Source organism: Lithobates pipiens, unplaced genomic scaffold, assembly GCF_037356315.1.
Source record: "Lithobates pipiens isolate NorthernLeopardFrog02 unplaced genomic scaffold, aLitPip1_a1.2 Scaffold_19, whole genome shotgun sequence".
Classification (NCBI taxonomy): Eukaryota; Metazoa; Chordata; class Amphibia; order Anura; family Ranidae; genus Lithobates; species Lithobates pipiens.
In genome coordinates this window covers 177,418,112-177,438,971 of record NW_027507764.1, presented here as the reverse complement: position 1 = coordinate 177,438,971, position 20,860 = coordinate 177,418,112, and the positions used below count along the sequence as shown (strand labels likewise).

General features: G+C 42.4%; 1 protein-coding gene across 1 annotated transcript in view; it reads right to left on the bottom strand.

The window, feature by feature from the left end:
- NEK11 (NIMA related kinase 11) overlaps positions 1-20,860 on the bottom strand; it is a 379,114-nt gene that overhangs the window by 162,731 nt on the left and 195,523 nt on the right. The window contains exon 6 of the mRNA XM_077491509.1: positions 10,531-10,657. Within this exon, the coding sequence (XP_077347635.1) occupies positions 10,531-10,657 (127 nt within the window). The remainder of the gene's footprint in view (positions 1-10,530; positions 10,658-20,860) is intronic.

The following is a 20,860-nucleotide window of genomic DNA, read 5'->3' as shown; positions in this document are numbered from 1 at the left end:
GCCGGGTCCTGGTCACGGATCACGGTAAACGGCCGCTCATCGCGGACGTTTACCACGTGATCGCTCCGTCAAATGACGGAGTGATCACTTGTAAACAAACCGTCATTTTATGACGCCGGTTCCTTCCTCCCCCTCTCTGTACCGATCGGTACAGCGGAGTGGGAAGAGATCAGTGTCAGCAGCGGTGAGGGCTGCATCTGCAGTGCCCACATCGCTGCTCATCGAAAATTAACCCCTCAATTCCCTGCCATTACTCTGCAATACCCTGCAATACCCTGCAACATCCTGCAATACCCTGCAATACTCTGCAATGCTCTGCAACACCCGCCAATACCCTGCAACACTCTGCAATGCTCTGCAACACCCACCAATACCCTGCAACACTCTGCAATGCTCTGCAACACCCGCCAATACCCTGCAACACTCTGCAATACCCTGCAACACTCTGCAATGCTCTGCAACACCCGCCAATAACCTGCAACACTCTGCAATGCTCTGCAACACCCGCCAATACCCTGCAACACTCTGCAATGCTCTGCAACACCTGCCAATACCCTGCAACACTCTGCAATACCCTGCAACACTCTGCGATGCTCTGCAACACCTGCCAATACCCTGCACCATGCGGCGCGCAGGCGCACTGAGCGCGGCATTCTCAGAGAGGGAGCTTGCGCGCATGTCGGCTCCCGTGCGCATGCGCGGGAGTGATGTCATCGCGGCTTCGACCGAATGGCAGCGGCGGAGCTGCGAGACCCCACCAAGAAGATGGATGCGGCGGACTACAGGGGACAGCGGCGACTTTGCTGGCTCCTGTGTCAGGTAAGTGACACATAATGGACTACTATGCGATGCAAAGTAGTCCATTATGCTTTGCCTTTGCAGGGAATGAAAGAGGAAGTAAAATCATCAGGGTTTACTTCCTTTTTAAGGGTGTTTAAGTGCCCAGTGGTCAAGTGGTTAAAAATTTAATATATTGCAGCTTACCAGTCCATAGATGTAGTGGCTGCATTCTCTTTTTTTTAGGCTTTTTCCCTCTGTTTTTACCTCCTGATCCTGTCACTAAAACACTTTTGGTCACAGGTTGACCAAATCCTGTCAGTTTAGAAGCAGGGTTGTCACAGCAGGCTGCTTGCTTCTTATCGGGATTAAAGAACACCTCCCCTTCTAATCATCTTCATAACATATGAGTTAGGTGTTCTGTAGTCTAATGGAAGAACTGGGAAGGACTGACAACACGCTTGACATTTTAGCGCAGCACAGGCAAAGTCATAAGAATTTTAGCACACTAGAGACTAGAAAAGTCAATCCCTCAATCTTAGCAGTCGCTGAAAAGACTCTGCAATCTCAGCAGAGAAAGACAACAAATATAAAATCCGCACTAACTGTTAAAATCCTCCACACCCAATCTGTAAAAGTGTCATTCTGGCGATCCTGAACTCCTTATAATCCAATGTAAACAATGGATTCCACACCGTCCTGATTGATACACCCTTACTGTCCAACGTTTCAAAAACAGCCTTCAATAAGACTCCAGTGTAACTCTCCTCTGTGCCTTTATACCCTCTCTGGAAAAATCTTCCTCTTCTTCCTCCAAATGGGTGTCAATGTTTAAAATTCCTTTTTGGGAGCATCCGACACCAATTTGGAGGAAGATTTTTTCAGAGAGGATATAAAGGCACAGAGGAGAGTAACATTGGAGTCTTATGGAAGGCAGTTTTTGAAAAGTTGGAGAGTAAGGGTGTACATGTAAGAACGCATCTTGTGGTCTATTGGAGATTTTTTTTTTATGATTTTTGATGTAAACACATTATAAGAATATAGTTGGTGCACATGTGAAGTTGGACATACAGTATCTCACATAAGTGAGTACACCCACCCACATTTTTGTAAATATTTTATTCTAGCTTTTCATGTGACAACGCTGAAGAAATAGCACTTTTCTACAATGTAAAGTAGTGAGTGTACCATTTGTATAACAGTGTAAATTTGCTGTCCCCTCAAAATAACTCAACAGCCAGTAATGTCAACTCCATAAAAGCCTATGTGTCAATGTACACATAGGTTTTTACCAGAGTTTAGGAGCTGCTGTGGTTAGGGGATCAACCTCCCTCAGCCTCCCTTCCCTAAAAGCAGAAGAATTGCGTTCAGGATAGGATCGTTTTGGCCACCGGAAAACGCAAACTGCAGCAAAACGGCAGCTATTTTGCTGCGTTTTGCATTTTCTGGCGGTTAAATTAGGCTGTATGTACATGAAGCGTAACAGTTAGCGTTGATTTTATATTTGGTAATATTTGGTAAAAAAACCCTGCACAGTGAACAGTCTGTTTCTTTGGTACATAAACCTCACTGGGTCTTTAGTTTTCTCAATAGATTTGAGGTTGCTGAACAGGCATAGCAGCAGGACCTAATGACCTCTTGGCTTTATCTTGGCTTTATCTCTGCTGGTTAAAGGGTTCTCAGGTCATGGGCTTAGAACAACTTTCTCTTGGTATGTCATTATGTTTACTACATTTGCAGAGCACATCACTGCACTGACTAATGTGGCTTCTCCTTGATCCACCCTGTGTAGTTCTTTGCCATATAATAGATACATAGATTAGATAAAACATGTCACAAGTTGAAGGTAATTTGCATGATTAAGGCTGGGTTCACATATGAGCACGAATTTTTGGCTGAATTTGGACCTGAAACAGACCAAAAGAAGCACCGAAGCCGCTATGGAGGTATGTGAACCGGCTCCATAGAGAGCCAGTCACAATCTCCTGCTATTTCGAATTGGATACGGGGAACCTGCATCCAATTCACACTTGTGTGAACTCAGCCTAAAGGAACATTGAATCATTTCAAGCTAATCTCCAAATACAAGTGAAATGCAAAAAAAACTGTCACAAAACTGTCATATACTTTGGAAACAATTTTGGGAGAGGTTAGGTAACCTGTAAAACAGTTATAGAAAATATACTTCTGCTATGAATTAATGCAACAATGTATTGTATTCATATTTATGATAAGCAATTTTTATTTTTTTCAGTAATTATACTCAAAGTATACATAATCATGTTCTGTTCTGCTGTCTTTTCAGCTATAAAGTTTGTATACATTATTAAGTGAATTACTTATGTATCATTCCAATTATGTAATTAAATTCATATAGATTTGTAAACAACTGCTGTGCAGAAAGCATCAGGTGCACAGGGATTTTAGTACTGCGTACCTGAACTCCAGACATACCATCTGCTGGATCACCCTGAGGCCCCACAAAGTAAAGATGGATGGATGATGATTAATCGCATCGGCAACTGGGACATCAGAATCCTAGCACTACATGAGTAAAGCTAAATTCACATTTACAAAATGTATTCTACATGCTTGACCTATTAGTGTTATATATTTGACTGTATAGTAATTTCATTATTTCCAGGATAGCACGCTGAATTACAAAATATACTTATTGGTGTCTATGTGAAATTGTATAGACAACTGCATCTTTATAAGTCTACATTTACCACTTTAGTTCATATCGATTGTGCAAAAATCCTGAAATATTACTGCATGTCTCTTACATGGTCTCTAAAATTACAGCTAAAATCCGCAGATTTTCAGTAGTAGTTTTAACTGCATTTGAATATGCATTGTGTACTGTGTGTACCTGTATATTGTGTATACTTGTGTATTGAATACCTGTGTATTATGAGTGCACACTGTCTGCGAATGCATGTAGGCTGCGAGTGCAAGTGGTCTGCGAGTGCACATGGGCTACAAGTGCAAGTGGTCTGAGAGTGCACATTGTCTGCGAGTGCACGTAGGCTGCAAGTGCACGTAGGCTGCAAGTGAAAGTGGTCTGCAAGTGTGTGTTGTCTGCGACTGCACATAGGCTGCAAGTGCACGTGGGCTGCAAGTGCACGTAGGGTGCACGTGGGCTGTAAGTGCAAGTGGTCTGTGAGTGCACATGGGCTGCAAGTGCAAGTGGTCTGAGAGTGCACGTTGTGTGTGAGTGCACGTAGACTGCGAGTGCACGCGGGCTGCAAGTGCACGTGGACTATGAGGGCATGTTGTCAGTGAGTGCACATGGGTCTGCGAGTGCACATAGGCTGCGAGTGCAAGTGGTCTATGAGTGCACGTGGGTCTGCGAGTGCAGGTAGGCTATGAGTGCAAGTGGTCTATGAGTGCACGTTGTCTGTGAGTGGACGTGGGTCTGCGAGTGCCAGTGGGTCTGCAAGTCACTGTGTTCTGTCTTGTTGAGTACCTGTGTATTGTATTGTTGAGTAGTAGTGTCAGGAAGCTAGCTGATAGGTAATTTAGACAGGGTATAATCCCAATCCCCATTAAATTTGTAGGTACAATGCCCGGCAGGTGTGGAGATGAGACTTGGTGTACATCTTGCGGCGTGTATGCGTTCCTTGATTATCTGATCGAGGGCGAATACTGCTGTGCAAAATGTAAGCATATTGTTTCCCTGGAAGCCCAGGTTCTGAATCTAGGGAACGCACCCGACAGGTGCCGGTAGGGGCCAGCACAGAGGCAGGTGGAGACAAAGAGGTGAGGGCACCAGAAAAGAGTAGACGGGTGACAGGAAGGATAGAGGGGGAAGTGCCAGGAAGGCTGATCCTGGGCTTGAGCATCCCAATAAGTACGCTCCATTGGTGAAACCAGTCAGGGACCAGCACTGCTGAAGCTGAGGTACTCTCGTAGCTGCCAGGGGAAGAACTACTCCAGGGATAGTTGGGGGGAAGCGAAGGGAAAGGATAGACAGTTTCTGGTGGTAGGGGACTCAATTCTAGGAAGGACAGAGAGGGCAATCTGTGACAAAGACCTGACGAGCCAAATTGTATGCTGTCTACCGGGCGTTCAGGTTCGTCACATCAATGATCTGCAGGACAGATTACTGGGGGCGGCTGGGGAAGGCCCGGCTGTCATGGTGCACATTGGCACCAATGACAAAGTCAGAGGCAGCTGGAGTGTCCCAAAGAACGATTTTAGGCCCTTCGGAGGTAAATTGAGGAAAAGGACCTCCAAGGTAGTATTCTCAAAAATACCAGTACATCAAGCCACACCAGAAAGGCAGAGGGAGATTAGGGAAGCAAACAAGGGGCTGAGGAGCTGGTGTAGTAAGGAGGGGTTTGGGTTCCTGGAGGACTGGGCTTCTCAGTCGGTCACCAGTTCTATAGAAGGGACGGACTGCACCTAAATGAAGAGGGTGCAGATTTGCTGGGAGTAAAGATGGCCCAATAAGAGGATAGTATGTAACCAGTCTAAACTACGTGGCATGTTCACCAATGCCAGGAGCCTGGCAGACAAGATGAGTGAACTAGTATGGGCCCATAGCGTCGGCGGTAAAACGCCGTTATTTTTAGCGGCATTTTACCGTCGGATTTGCATCGCATTTCAGCCGCTAGCGGGACGCTTTTACCCCCTGCTAGCGGCTAAGAAAGGGTTAAAACCATCCGCAATATGCCGCAATAGCGGCGTTTTGCCGGCGGTATAGCCGCGCTGCCCCATTGATTTCAATGGGGAGCAGCAGTGGAGGAGCGGTAAACACACAGCTCCTTCACCGCTCCAAAGAAGCTGCTGGCAGGACTTTTCCTGACGTCCTGCCAGCGCACCGCTCCAGTGTGAAAGCCCCAAAATGAATGGTGCAGTAGTTTGAGGGCGGATTGCAGGCGCTATTTGTAATGCTATAGCACCTGCAAAACGCCCTCGATGTGAAAGTGCGCTCATAGCTAACATTAGAATTAGAATTAGACTTGGGAAACTTAATATTAATAAATTACCGGGACCGGGTGGCTTGCACCCAAGGGTACTAAGGGAACTCAGTCAAGTAATTGCCAGACCATTGTTCCTAATTTTTACTTACAGTCTACTGACTGGAATGGTACCAGCGGCATGGAGAACAGCCAATGTAGCACCTATATTTAAAAAAAGGGACAAAATACATCCATGAGAATTACAGACCAGTTAGCCTAACATCAATAGTATGCAAGCTCTTGGAGGGGATGATAAGGGACTATATACAGTATTTTAGTAATGAAAATGGTATCATTAGCTGTAATCACCATGGATTAATGAAGAATCATTCTTGCCAAACCAACCTATTAACCTACTATGAGGAGGTGAGTTTTCATCTGGATAAAGGAAAGCCTGTAGATGTGGTGTATCTGGATTTTGTAAAAGCATTTGACACAGTTCCCCATAAAAGTTTACTGTACAAAACAAGGTCCATTGGCATGGACCATAGGGTGAGTACATGAATTGAAAACTGGCTACAAGGGCGAGTTTAGAGGGTGGTGATAAATGGGGAATACTTCGGAATGGTAAGGGGTGGGTAGTGGGGTCCCACAGGGTTCTGTGCTGGGACCAATCATAAACGACCTGGAGTATGGGGTAAACAGTTCAAGCTCTGTATTTGCAGACCATATTAAGCTAAGCAGGGCAATAACTTCTCAGCAGGATGTGGAAACCTTGCAAAAACATCTGAACAAATTATGGACAACTACATGGCAAATGAGGTTTAAATGTAGAAAAATTTAAAATAATGCATTTGCGGGTGGCAAAAAATATGAATGCAATCTATACACTAGGGGGAGATGCAATGCCAAGCTGCTGCTAACAAAGCAAACAGAATATTGCCATGCATTAAAAAAGGGATTAACTTCAGAGATAAAACCAGGGGCGTAACTATAGGGGGTGCAGCAGTCGCGACCGCAACTGGGCCCTGAGATGCAGGGGGCCCATGCAGGCCCCTCTACATATGGCCGGCAGCAGCATAGGCAGCTAGCACACACTATTACATACCCCCTCCATATCCCAATGGGGACAGGGACCCCTTTTCACCTGGGGGCAGTAACTTCATCTGCCCTGGAGAAAAGGACCTCATCTCTTCTGGGGACGGGGACTCAATCCTGCCTAGGGACAGTCCCTCAATGGGGCACCTAAAAATGTAAAAAAATAAATAAATAAAAACTACTGATACCAGTGGTGGAACTACAGGGCTCACAAAGGTCATACCTGTGACCACGCCCTGGAGTTCCACCGCCAGATTCAGAGGGAAGGGCCCTGGCTGGGGTTCAGGGGGGCCCTTCATGGTTTCTTGCATTGGGGCCCTGAAGGTTCTAGTTACGCCACTGGATAAAACAATAATTCTCCCACTCTACAAGACTCTGGTTCGGCCGCACCTAGAGTATGCTGTCCAGTTCTGGGCACCAGTCCTCAGGAAGGATGTACTGGAAATGGAGCGAGTACAAAAAAAGGCAACAAAGCTAATAAAGGCTCTGGAGGGTATTAGTTATGAAGAAAGGTTGTGAGCACTGAACTTATTCTCTCTGGAGAAGAGACGCTTGAGAGTGGATATGATTTCAATTTACAAATACCATACTGGTAAAACCCACAATAGGTATAAAACTTTTTTGCGGAAGGGAGTTTAACAAGACACGTGACCTCTCATTAAAATTAAAAGAAAAGAGGTTTAACCTTAAACTACATAGAGAGTTCTTTACTGTAAGATCAGCAAGGATGTGGAATTCCCTTCCACAGATGGTGGTCTCAGCAGGGGGGCATTGATAGTTTAAAAAACCTATTAGATAAGCACCTGAATGACCACAACATACAGGGATATACAATGTAATAATTTTCTAATTTCTGCTATAAGCCTGTTATTTCAAAATTATAATTTTGTCATTACTTAAGATAACAATGTAATACATATATTATTATTTTTTTTAGGGACCAACAAGACATTCTTTTCACAAATACTGTCCTGCAACATTTTTTTTTGAGCAGTGTTAGTTTAGAAATAAATATTCTGTAATTTGTCCTGTTTAAAAAAAACACTAAAAATATAATTTTGGTACAAAGCATTGCAAAGTTATTTACAAATGAAGTAATGTCGTTTTTTAAATGTTGCACTTTTTTTGTGTGATATGTGTAAATATATGTAAAAGGTGTAAAAATATTAATGTACAAAGCAAACAAAAGCAGAAAAAAAGTTTAAATAGTAGCTAACAAAATAGAAAAAAAAATCACCAGAAAAATTATAATTGATTGGAAAAGGAGAATAAGGAGTTAATTAGGGCTGATTAGACTGAGTAAACTTAGGGTTAATAAGGGGTTCAAAAAAGAAACATTTTAGTTAAAAAACAACAACTTTTCTTAATTGTCAGGTTGCTTAAACTTTTTTTGGGATGGAGCACCCCTCCCCCTCTTCATTACCTCTTATTTAGTGGCCACCAGTGCATAGCAGGAATCCCTTCAGTTCCCCCACATAGAGGAGTTTGGCTCCCATGGTTGAGACGCAGGATCTTTCATTCTATTACCAGGGTAGGACCCATTAATTCGGGGTACTTTGACGCAGTAAGTGGGCTTAGCACTATAAAACCATATAGTGTGACCAAACCCCCGTATTTTTTTAATATGTTCAGGTGTTTTTAACTAGCCTGCTGGAAATGTCATTCTTGAATGTGTGCGCTGTAATATGTTCTGTACTGTTTGTTGGTTAATAGCAGCACTATCGTGAATTTAAACGCATTAGGGTGTGCCCCCCAAATATGTTTTCTGTAGGTTGCTTAAACTGACTTCATCTGCAGATTAAAGTTTGTCCCTTTGATCTGTATATGAATAAACAGAAATATACAAAATTAAACAATGTTTCATCATATCTTCTGTAATCACGGCTGAGCAATGTTGTTGATAAACACTGCCAGATTGCTTTTTCTTTTGACAGCTTCTGCTGCCAGGACATTCCCTGTGTACTTGGCAATGCAGTTGTTATTCATTAGAGTTGAATTTCAATGTACTGTGACTGGGGGGGGATCCTGGCAGCGCGGCAGAAGGACTGGATGTACCAGACCCGCCCTGTGTACAAATATGTCTTTTTTGGGCACGTCTAGCCAGGGCCGGTGCTACCACTAGACAAACTAGGCAGCCGCCTAGGGCGCACTGCTGTGTAGGGGCGCCCAGCCACTGGTCTGGTGTTTCTACTCTCTTGTCTCTGCAGCAAGCAACCAAGTCTCAGCATCAGTAGGCAGCCGCCGCTCCGTTCGCACATAGTGTCAGAGGTGCAGCAGTGGCAGAGGACTGTGTCTGTGTCGCAACTCCCAAATTAATGGAAGCAAGCAAACATTCATTGATGGGCGCTGGTGAGGCTGCATTGATGGGTGCTGGTGAGGCTGCATTGATGGGTGCTGGTGAGGCTGCATTGATGGGCGCTGGTGAGGCTGCATTGATGGGCGCTGGTGAGGCCGTATTGGTGGGCGCTGGCGAGGCTACATTTGATGGGTGCTTCATTAAAAAGGTGGGGTATACATGGGCAGGGCAAAGGGGGTGGAGTCAGGGGTGGAACCAAGGGGGGGGGGGGGCGGCAAAATGAGGTTTCGCCTAGGGTGTCAAAAATCCTTGTACCATCCCTGCGTCTAGCGTGCCCAGAGTCTGCAACTGGATATGTGAATGCCCCACCTACAAGATGTAATCACATGGCCTTTGCTGAGCCAGAACACTTACTTGTGGATAGCACTATTTCAGCCTATTGGGCCTCATCAGCAGGGGACTGCTGGTTCTGGCTACCATGTTAGAAGCACCATTGTAAACAAAAAGAAAGGTTGCAGGAGCTTCTTGCTGTATCTGAGGTTTTTATTAAGTAACAGCATATACAGTATAAAGTGGGTTGCTGCTAATGGATACTGACAGCTTCAAGTACTTTAGTGTTAAATGGTTTGCCCCAACCCATGTATCTCCTTTTTCCCCAGACAGCTTGGCCAGCAGAAAGGAACTGGTGGCAGGATCAACAGATGATAAAACAATGTTATGGGGGGACAAAAACTGCTAATGAGGGATCACAGCATATATGTAATTTGTGTTATTTTGCCCATTGTTTCACATTATTTTCACAGTTTTCCCTGGATCATAAGCTTTACCCAACACAGAAGGATCTAAATAAACTAAGGAGCTCAGAATCAAACTCTAGAAATACTGTATATAACATTATTAAGCAAAGAAAACTACAATAAAATGCAGAAATAATACGATCGCCACATAAGCCTTTATCATTTAGAATGAATGTCCCAGTCAAATATTTATTATCACTATCTCATTTAAGTATTGTTCATAATAATTTTTTATTTGAATTAACAGTTCATTTTTCAGGACAAACCCTTTCTTATCAGTCCAAACAGTACCCCAAGAAGAAGGGGGTAGATCCCTGAAAGCTTCTCCTGAAAAAATATCTGTAAGTGATAATAAATAAAGTATTATGAACAGTACTCAACTGTGTTGTTGCAAATGCACCTAAGACATTGTCATTATCATGATCACATTATCATAAGACTATGCATGCAACTGGTCCCTGGAAGCTTGAAACATTAGCATGTAAGAAATCTAGTAAATAGCATGCACATAAATTAAGCTTAAGTTAATTGGCTACAGACAAACACAAATTTCTTCTTTGTCCCTGTTATTGTCATCATGTTGGGAACGAGTGTAGAACCTTGCACTAGAGAATAACTCTACACTTCCCAGTCACTCTTATGAACGCCTACTCACCAAATGTCAGACTTTGAATTGTATCCCTGGTGATTCAAGACTTCAGGGCTCATATAGTATGGAGTCCCGGTGAAAGTTGTTGCCAGGTCACTGGATCCCATCAGAAGGCAAGAAACCCCAAAATCCCCTGGAAACATTTGGAACAAATAATAAAATAAACAACATATGTGCTAGGGTACTATGTATATGATAAAATCATTGTATCATGTTAAATGGCAATTTGAGCTGTGTAAACACGTTCATAATCCATTTTTGCACTTTAGCAAAGAGTCATATTTAGGATTTACCATCACTGCATATTTTGTTTTAATTATTTTCATTAAAATCTGTAGGTCTTAGGAAAGGGAGTAAATAGAATGTTTATAGAAATTAAAAACAATACAAAAAAAAGGGGGCAAGTAATAAAAAAGGTAGTAACTGTGTGGGGTTGGGTTGTACAAGAAAGATAAAAAATGTAGTTGCTAGGTAGAAGTGGGAAGGGCTTCTCTGAAGTGAGGGGTTTTCAGGGATTGCCTAAACACAGATAGACTTCCATCATCCAATCATATGCAAGCAAAAATGTTGTATAATATGGTGGACACTGAGCATTTGGTATGGTGGATGAGCCTAGCAGTAGCATTAAAGACAGACTGAAAGCGGGAGTAAACCCAGTTTAAAAAAACACTTACATTCCCGGCATGCCAGAAATGGTAACGTTTACATTGGTCGTGCTCTCAACCAAACTTTTAAACCATCCAATGGCTGGTGTCATAACTGATCACATGTGCAGCATTATGGCAGTTGAAGAATTATTAGAGGCCAAGATGGCGGCTTCCTTGACTGAAAACGATAGAAGGGTTTACTTCCACTTTAAGGAGGGATAGCCTGTTCATTGGTAGGCCAATAAAAAGGGAGTTGCAATATTCAGGGTGAGAGATAAGTGAGTAAATTAATAGCTCGGTAGTGCCATTGGTTAAGGGGCATATATGGAAATGTTACAGAGGTGTAGGTGGCAAGATTTGGACAATGATTGGATGTGAGGCTGAAAGAAGGGGTTAGAGGAGAAACGCACACTAGGCACAAAGAAAACTGAAGACCACCCCCCTTGAGGCTATAACCCCTCCCACCTTACACCTGCTCAGTTGTAGCAAGCAACAGAAAAAAAAAGAATGATAGCATAGGAGAGAGGGAGCTATGTCCTTCGAGGGACACAGCTTGCTCATAATTAAGCAACCTAGGGACAGCCAAACAAAGGGGCAGGAACACCAACGCATACACAGGTGAACCAGCCCAACAACAGAAATTCAAAGCAAAAGGGAAACCAAAGGCTTTAAAGAGCCACTTGCAGAACTTGACCAAAACTAGCATCAGCAGAGGCAAATATATCAGCCATGTAGAACCTAGAGAACATATGTACAGAAGTCCAACTGGCAACCTTACAGATCTGAGGAAGAGATTTAACGACAAAAAACTCAAGAAGAAGTCCATTCCCAAGTGGAGTAGGATTTATTGTGAAATGGTGGCACTTTATCTCGCAGTTCATGGGCCTGCACAACAACTTGTCAAATCCACAAAAAAATAGTGAATCTGGAAGCCAGAGTACCCATTTTAGGATCTTCTGGAATAACAAAGAATCTTTGAAAGCAGTAGTTGAGAGGTAAACCCTCAAAACATCCAGGCAATGCAGAGAGATCTCTTTGAGGAGAAAAGGTATTGGGCATGGGAAAGGTAACACAATAGCCTCATTAAGGTGAAAGTCAGGAACTACTTTGGTAGTCTCAACAAAATCCTTGGCCTATGTAAAATATCAGAAACCTATCTGATTGAAGTGATAGCCAAAAGAAAGGCTATTACAGGCATACCCCACTTTTAAATACACAATGGGGTTTATTTACTAAAGCTGGAAAGTGCAAAATCAGGCTCACTTCTGCATAGAAACCAATGAGCTTCTAACCCCAGCTTGTTCAATTAAGCTTTGGTAACAAAACCTGGAAACTCATTGGTTTCTATGCAGAAGTGAGCGTGATTTTGTACTTTCCAGCTTTAGTAAATAAACCCCATTGTGTACTTAAAAGTGGGGTATGCCTTTAGTCATGAATAGGTTCAAACAGGGTTCTTTGTGACACCGACAATACTAGATTTAAATCGAATGATTGGAGTGGAGTTGCCACAGGGGATCCATATTTGTGATACCACTGGATGGAGATGCCATTTCATAGGGTCATTCAGTCCAGAGACAGACTGAATTCGTCCCACACTATGATAAGGTCCATTGCAAGATTGTTGAGTAGTATTGAGCAATAGAAGGTAGGCATAAATGACAAAAAAGAGTCTTCAAGTCCAGAACGCCTACTTTGTGTTCTATAGCTGTTACAGGTTTGAAAACAAATACCAACCTCTACATCACTACTGTGCCCTGTAGTAATGTGGGGAGGTGGGAGGAAGCAAGGAGATCAGACTTCTGATACCTGAAAGTGTGTTGGCTACAGATGACTCTTCTACAGTGGTATCTCTTAAACACAATGAGAATTTTTTTTTAAGAAAGTAAATTTACCCTGACATGTAATGTGCCTTAGGTAACAGCAATGCTAAACCTTGTGGTACCTGTGTTAGTTTTCAAATCATTTTCAATGCACCTGTGAAGCCTTTTGGATCCTTGGTTTCAACTACAAATAGGGCCTCAAATTTGTGATTTAACCCTGCCCCCTTTTGCTGCTAATCCTCACCCTCTATTATTAACCACTTCCAGCTGGGAGGGTATACATGGATGTCCTCCCATTTCAGTGGTTATACTGGGATGATGCCTGCACCTACAAGTATTGATCTTTTCACCAGTGATTCCCTGCACCATAAAAACAATCATAGAGGCTCACCTGTGCAATCGGGGAGCCAAAGAAGGATTCTGCCATCGGCAGAAGTTTACCATAGAGAATACTGGTGACCAGATGGTCCTTGACAGTCTCTATGACTCTCCATTACATTCCTTGTAATAGGAATTAAAGTGATCAAAAAATATTTTACATTTTTCCTGTTTGGCCTCTCTTAACCAAAGATGGCTAAACCATGTAAGAAACTGCTTAGACACATCCTTACAGCAGCCCATTGCCTAATAGCTCTCAATTGGAAGAGCAAGTTGACCCCAAGAGGCCCTTTATTCCAGGATTAAGGACGTAGAACTCATGGAAAAAATGACAGCTAGAATCCAGGACAGGTTGGAGGAACACAACGTGGTTTGGGAGAGGTGGCATCTGTGGGAGGACTAATGGTGAGCTTGCTCTGGAACAAAACCGAAAACCTTTGGCTATCTACTACTTCACTTTTCTCTACCTTTCCTTTCCTTTTCTCCTACTACTTCTTAAAATGCAGACTATCTCTACATTGTTCTCAGTTTAGCAAACAGAAGGTCACACATGTGTGTGCATATGTGTATACAAGTAAATATATGTATATTGGTTTATAATGCTGTCTATCACGGAGTGTACTACTAGCCAGTTTAAGAATGACACTAGACAAAAATTGGAACCGCTAATATGAAAACCCTATCCACTCTTGATTTTACAATGTATAGACGGCATATTGTTTCTATCTCTGTGTACTGTTAACTTTACTGAAATGACTAATAAAAACATTAATTGAAAAAAAAAAATTTTTTTTTATTGGAAAGTGTAAAAATTAAAAAATTTAAATAATATAATACAAAAAAAAAATCTATTTGAAGTGCCTCCGTCCCTGTGTGCTCACACGCAGAAGCGTCTACATACGTCACGCCCACATAATTAAACGGTGTTCAATCCACACATGTGAGGTATCGCCACAAATTTTAGAGCAAGACCAAAAATTCTATCCCAAGCCCTCCTCTGTAACTCTAAGCAGGTAACCTGTAAACATTTTTAAAGCGTTGCATATGGATATTTTTAAGTACCAAAGTTTGGCACCATTCCACGAGTGTGTGCAATTTTAAAGCCTGACGTGTTAGGTATCTATTTACTCAGCGTAACATCATCTTTCACAGTACAGATACTCCTCGTTTAATGACTTAACTGTTTAACAACCGGACTTACGAACACATGCAGGACCAGAACGACTGCTTAGGCTTACGACCAGCTCTTCCGACCTGCAACCGCTTGGACTTATGACCAGCTCTCCTTCTCTCCCAACCCACACACAAGACATCATGTCATCACTCTGCATCAGCCTTGTTCTCACTCCCGGCCTGCTGTTTTACAGGTATGCACTGTACTGTACTGTACTTGATTCTTCTAAATGCCCCTTTCAGCATTCTTTATACTGTACTGTATTATGTCTTATGTCTTTACTGTATACAGAACTGTACTGTTTTATGTCTTATGTCTTTATAATGTACTGTTTTATGTCTTTATGTACAGTACTGTAATCTACTGTGTGCTTGTACTGTACAGGTATTGCCCACGCCATGTCAGTAAAAGAAAAAGCATGCTTGCACCTGCAGAAAGTGCTCAGAAAAAAAACAAAAAAACTATTGACTTTGATATGAAAATTAAGATCATTAAGGACTATAAGGCTGGCAAGAAAGTTAAAGAAATATCAAGTCAATTGAAACTTGCACATTCTACCATTTCAACAATCCTAAAGGATAAGGATAGCATGAAAGAGGCAGTAAAAGCATCCACAGAATATCAAGCCATGATAACTAGGCAGTGGAAAGGTTTCATTCATGAAATGGAGAAATTGCTGGTAGTATGGATTGATGACCAAATAGAAAAAAGAATGCCAATGAGTCTTTTATTGATTCAAACCACAGCATGCGTGATTTTTGAGAATTTGAAAGTGCACAAAGGAGAAGAATTGATTGAAACATTTACAGCAAGCCATGGATGGTTTCAAAAGTTTCGTAGAAGACTCAACCTCCATAATTAGAGTATCAGTGGGGAGGCTGCAAGTACAGATATAGAAGCAGCTGAAAACTTTGTGGCTGAATTTGACAAAGCCATCAGAGAAGGTGGCTACTGTCCAGAGCAGATATTTAACGTGGATGAAAGTGGACTTGTTTGGATAAAAATGCCTGAAAGGTCGTACATACACAAAGAAGATAAAGCAATGACTGGTTTTAAGACTTTTAAAGACAGGGTCACGTTGTTGGGAGGAAATGTTGCTGGGTTCAAGTAAAGACTCTTCTCATTTATCATTTACAGAAACCACATGCATTGAAGGAGGTTAATAAGCACACACTGCCTGTTTATTATCATGCAAATAACAAAGCATGGATGACACAAGCTTTATTTGATGACTGGTTCATTAACTGTTTCATGCCCTCGGTCAAGCGTTATTGTCAGCAAAAAGGTGTTGCCTTTAAAATGATCCTCCTGCTTGATAATGCCCCAGGCCACCCCCAGCATCTTGATGACCTACATCTATCATTTCCTTGTCTTCTCCCTCATCTACAACTCCTGATGACCCTGCTGGTAACTCCAATGATGACACTGTCGACCCTGCTAGTAACTCCAATCATAACACGGATGACTCCGCTGGTAGCTCCAATGATGACACTGATGACCCTGCTGGTAACTCCAATGATGACACTGACGACCCTGCTGATAATTTCAATTTCAATGATGACACTGATGACCCTGAAGCACTATCACCCTTTGAAGATTTTGATGACTAAAATGTTACTCTAAATGTCTACTGTATACGTTTACTTCTTGAGCACGGTACATCATTGTATCTTGTACAGTACAGTATTTTTGGGTGGAAGACACTCATTTACAGTGACCTGTCATCCCGAATACACTTTATTTACTTCTGTTTATCGCCCTTATACTGGGCCATAACACTGTTCAGCCATTCATTACTAGATTCATTCCCTATTTCCAATAGATGCCCATGTTATTATTCTCCCTATGTATTATCTTCGACCCACTATCCTTTCCAGACCACTTTTCAACCCCATGTCCGGTTCAGCTTGGGTTTGGGGGGTGTCTGGTGTTTTCTCTGTCTCTGGGGTTGCGATGTGCAACAGCCCATCCCTCCCCCCCACCTTTTGGTTGGGGCAGGGCTTGGCCTCCTGCTCATCGACGTCATGCTTCGACGCCGCAATCAGCGGTGTTATTGACGTTGATTTAATGTCCTTTTTCCATCCTTGGCCACGCACGAGATGGGTGGAGACCCACTGTTGAAGGTTCCTCCACATGCAGCTGGGACTTCCCTCCCCACCTCTCTTGTGCAGATTGGCAAATCAGGCATGACATTTACAAGGCCTCTGGTTGGAAATGTGAGTATATAGTAGCCTTGGAGCAGCTGCTGGTTCATTTGCTTGAGTCAATCACAGGGAAGCACATACCGATCCTACAAACAGGTTATCCTCCTCGCTGGGAGATCAGCCATCCTCATTTAGTATGTTTTTTTCATTTTATTTAACTTACACCCCCTCAAGTAGTCCCTTTGTGGGAACACATAGACATTTTTGCCACATTACATTTACATTCTTACACACTTAATTAATCACTTTTTGACACATTTTTTCTAGGAACACTATGCACTTTCTCTGTACACATAGTCTATTGGATCATGTTGTGACCACTGTGTTGGGCTCCGGGCACTGTTCTCCATCCTTGGAGGGTTCCCCATCTCAACCCGTGGGAGACATCATGCCTCTTACCCCCGTTTTCCTTGGTGGATACCCGACCTGCCCTTGAGGTTGTGTAGTAAGTATGCCAATTTATCTCCACCTTGCTGTAATATAGTTACTCTGTCCTCCCTTATTCTAAGGGTATTATCATTAACCCTTGTTCATTTCCTTCCTAATATAACACTCAAACACACAATACTTCATAACACTCCTGATGAATGGCTGTAATGCCAGGAAACGTGTAGAGTGCCACTAGATGCCAACAGTTACTTGGTTCTATTATTTATGTTTTTCAATTGATTTATTTTACATGTATATTTGCCATGTCTATTTTTTATCTGTATTGCATGCTATGTAGTAGCATATTTAGTGTAAGTCTGGTGACTATCTATTTGATGAAAAATATCTGACATGTATTCTAGATTGTAATAAATAAATCATGTATTGTAAATTCATTTTTATGCTGTTATTTTCTCCTAACATGGCGTTCCCTCATTTAAAGTCCCACAAACTCTTCCTCTTTATCTACCAAATCAGGGATGGGGGCCACCATGTGCTTCATATAGTGTGTGTGTCAGGTCACACTAATTTACTGTACAGTATTTTTGTTGTTTATATTTTTGTGTTCTGTACTTCTGCAAATTAAAACAATATTATTGCATTGGAGTTTTGTGTTTAGACCTTTTCAGAATACAGCACAGTACAGTACTTAGGAATGCTTAAAATATTGATTACTTGTGGCTCCCCGTTTAACGACCAATTCGTTTAACGACCTGGTCGCTGGAACAGATCCTGGTCATTAAGTGAGGAATACCTGTATACAAAACAATTGGGCTTACTTTTAGTGTTTTGTTTTTAATTCATGAAACAGTTATATTTTCCAAAAAAAAAGAGCCATTTGAAAAATTGCTGCACAAATACCGACATTTATGCGACATAAAAAATTGCAGCGACTGCCGTTTTATTTCCTAGGGTCTCTGCTAAAAAAACATATATAATGTTTGGAGGTTCTGAATAATTTTTGAGCAAAAAAAATAAAAAATTATTATTACATGTAGGAGTGGAGTGCCAGAATTGGCCCGGATGGCAAGTGGTTAAATGGCTTTGGTAGTTGATGGTTAAAGAAAAGGGAGCAGGTCTTAGGCTGCATTCACACTTTAGTGTTTTGAATCGCGGGCAAATTTGCAGCAAATCTGCCCACTATTTGAAAGCACAGATGTGTGAATGACAAATCACAAGACTCACATTTGATATGCCATAAATCGTACTGCTATCATGGCAACTTGCATCGCGGGAAGCATGTCGTCCAAAAAAAGGTCAGGAGCTACTTTTGGGCGACATGCTTCCCACGATGCATGTTGCCACGATTGCAGTACGATTTATTGTGCGAAAAATCGTGGCAGACCTGCACCGCAAATTTGAGGTGTAATTTAATTGAATGGCATCTCAAATGCGAGTCCCACGATTTGTCATTCACAAATCAGCGCTTTCAAATCATGGTCAGATTCGCGGCAAATCTGCCCGCAATTTAAAACAATGAAGTGTGAATGTAGCCAAAAGCCCCCTACGCACTATCAGATTTTTTGCTGATTTTTTCCTTCAGATTTACCAAAACCATATACCGTAATATGAGGTCAAACCTTAGGAGTTTCAATGTGTATGCAATCAGGCAGGCCCTTGCACTACATGGTTTTGGTAAATCTGAAGACAAAAATCAGCAGAAAATCTGATAGTGCGTATGGGGATTTAGGATTAAGATTGAATGGATGATAAGAGCTGAAATCCCCATGTACAGCATGGGACCTAGGTCCAAGAGGCTTCACTGGGACATGGGAATTGACTTGAAAATGAACACAGAGAGTCTTGTCTTGCAAACAAGACAAGGCTTATATACTTAGGCAAAATACTGTCACCTTCACTTAGAAATGTGCCAAGTAACCGCCTTTATTTTGTTCCATGGGAATTAGCTTGGCCTGTGTTCAAATCTTTCTCCCATCTATTTGCACATTTAGTTTATTTAGCTGTATTTCAAATTACAAGTGTTACCTATCAGAAGCTAAAACTCATTGGTGCACATTTTATACACATTTTCTCTGTGCTCTATTTCATTTGCTGCTTCACTGACTTATCCATCTGCTAAATTGACTTGCTGAAGGGAGGAACACCAAAACCAATTTCGTACAGTTTCATTTCTGTGTACAAAAATAATTGTACATAGTTACATAAATTTAGCAACAAATAATTTTTAAATACATGATACATGAATATGGGACAACCCAAGAGTCATTGTGCTGAGTACATCTTAATTAGGCAACGTGCAGCGTAATTGCCTTATCAGTATTTAGATCCTGTAAAATAGCGAAACTTTATATTTTGCAGCACAAAAGTCTAGTTTTCCCCAATTAATAATAGTCTGTTCTTATCAGTGAAGGTAAATTTAGGTGGACCTAGGCACAGGCTATAACTTAAATGTACACTCAAGTCAAAGGATGGAGGGAAGGAGCATATTCTACCAATTCTGTATTTTATTTTTGATCCATGCAGTCTGAATCAATCCACTCCACACATGCAAAAAAAAAAAAAAAAAAGACAAATTCCTTCTTCCATACACATGATTGGACAGTCTGACAACAAAAGCCCATGTTTTTTTTTCCCGACAGATGTTGGCTCAAACTTGTCTTGCATACACACGGTCACATAAAGTTGCAAATGTCAAGAACGCGGTGACGTACAACACGTACGATGAGCCGAGAAAAATTAAGTTCAATAGCCAATGCTGCTCTTCTGCTTGATTCCAAGCATGCGTAGCACTTTGTGCATTGGAATTGTGTACACCCTTTTGGAATTTGCGCGAATGGATTTTGTTGTCTAAAATTTGAGACCCAGATCTCAAATTTTGTGCAACGGGAATTCCGATGGAAACTGTCCGATGGAGCCTGTACACTGTCGGAATTTCCGACAAAAGGCTCCCATCGAACATTTTCCGTCAGAAAATCTGACCGTGTTTACAAGGCATTACAGCCAACAATCAAATCTAAGCCTGCTTGGTAAATTTAAATTGGACTGCTGATATTGGAAGAGAGAGTCACGATGTTACATAAGAGTCTATAAGTAGCACGGGTGTCCCGCAGGGATGTGTGCTCAGCCCGCTGCACTTCACACTACTGACCCATGACTGTACTGCCAGGTGGCCTGTAGGTGGTGGTGTTGCAGAGTTTTTTGGCGCATAAGTCAGTGCTGGGACCACATCGTGTCAGAGGACCAGACCCGCCACCCCCCCCCCCCCCACCTCCGAGAGCAGCAGCACAACAGATGGACCCCCAGCAAGGGGATCGGACCCTCCATGACAGGACCAGACCCCCCACGTCCAGACCGGACCCCCTCCCGACCAAGAGCAGCAGCGGGTGAGCCGGGGACCTACAGTCACGACAGAGCGGTACATCATGGTGCGAGAGTGGGTGTACTGAGGACAGTAACCACCCCACAGACATGGGCAGAGGAGGCGGAAGGACATCCAGTGGGACTGGGAGGTGGAAGGCTGACAGGAAGTGGCGGCGGGTAAGTGAAGTGCAGACTGGAGTAGAGAGTCTTAGACTGATCAGTGAAGCGGCAGCACTGAAGATGACTGACTGCTAGTGTCAGATTACAAAGGGAGGGTGTGCAGAGTGACACAAAGACACAAACTACAAAACCTGACTGACAGTGTATGTGAGTACCTGAGTTTTGTGTGTACTTGAGTGTTGT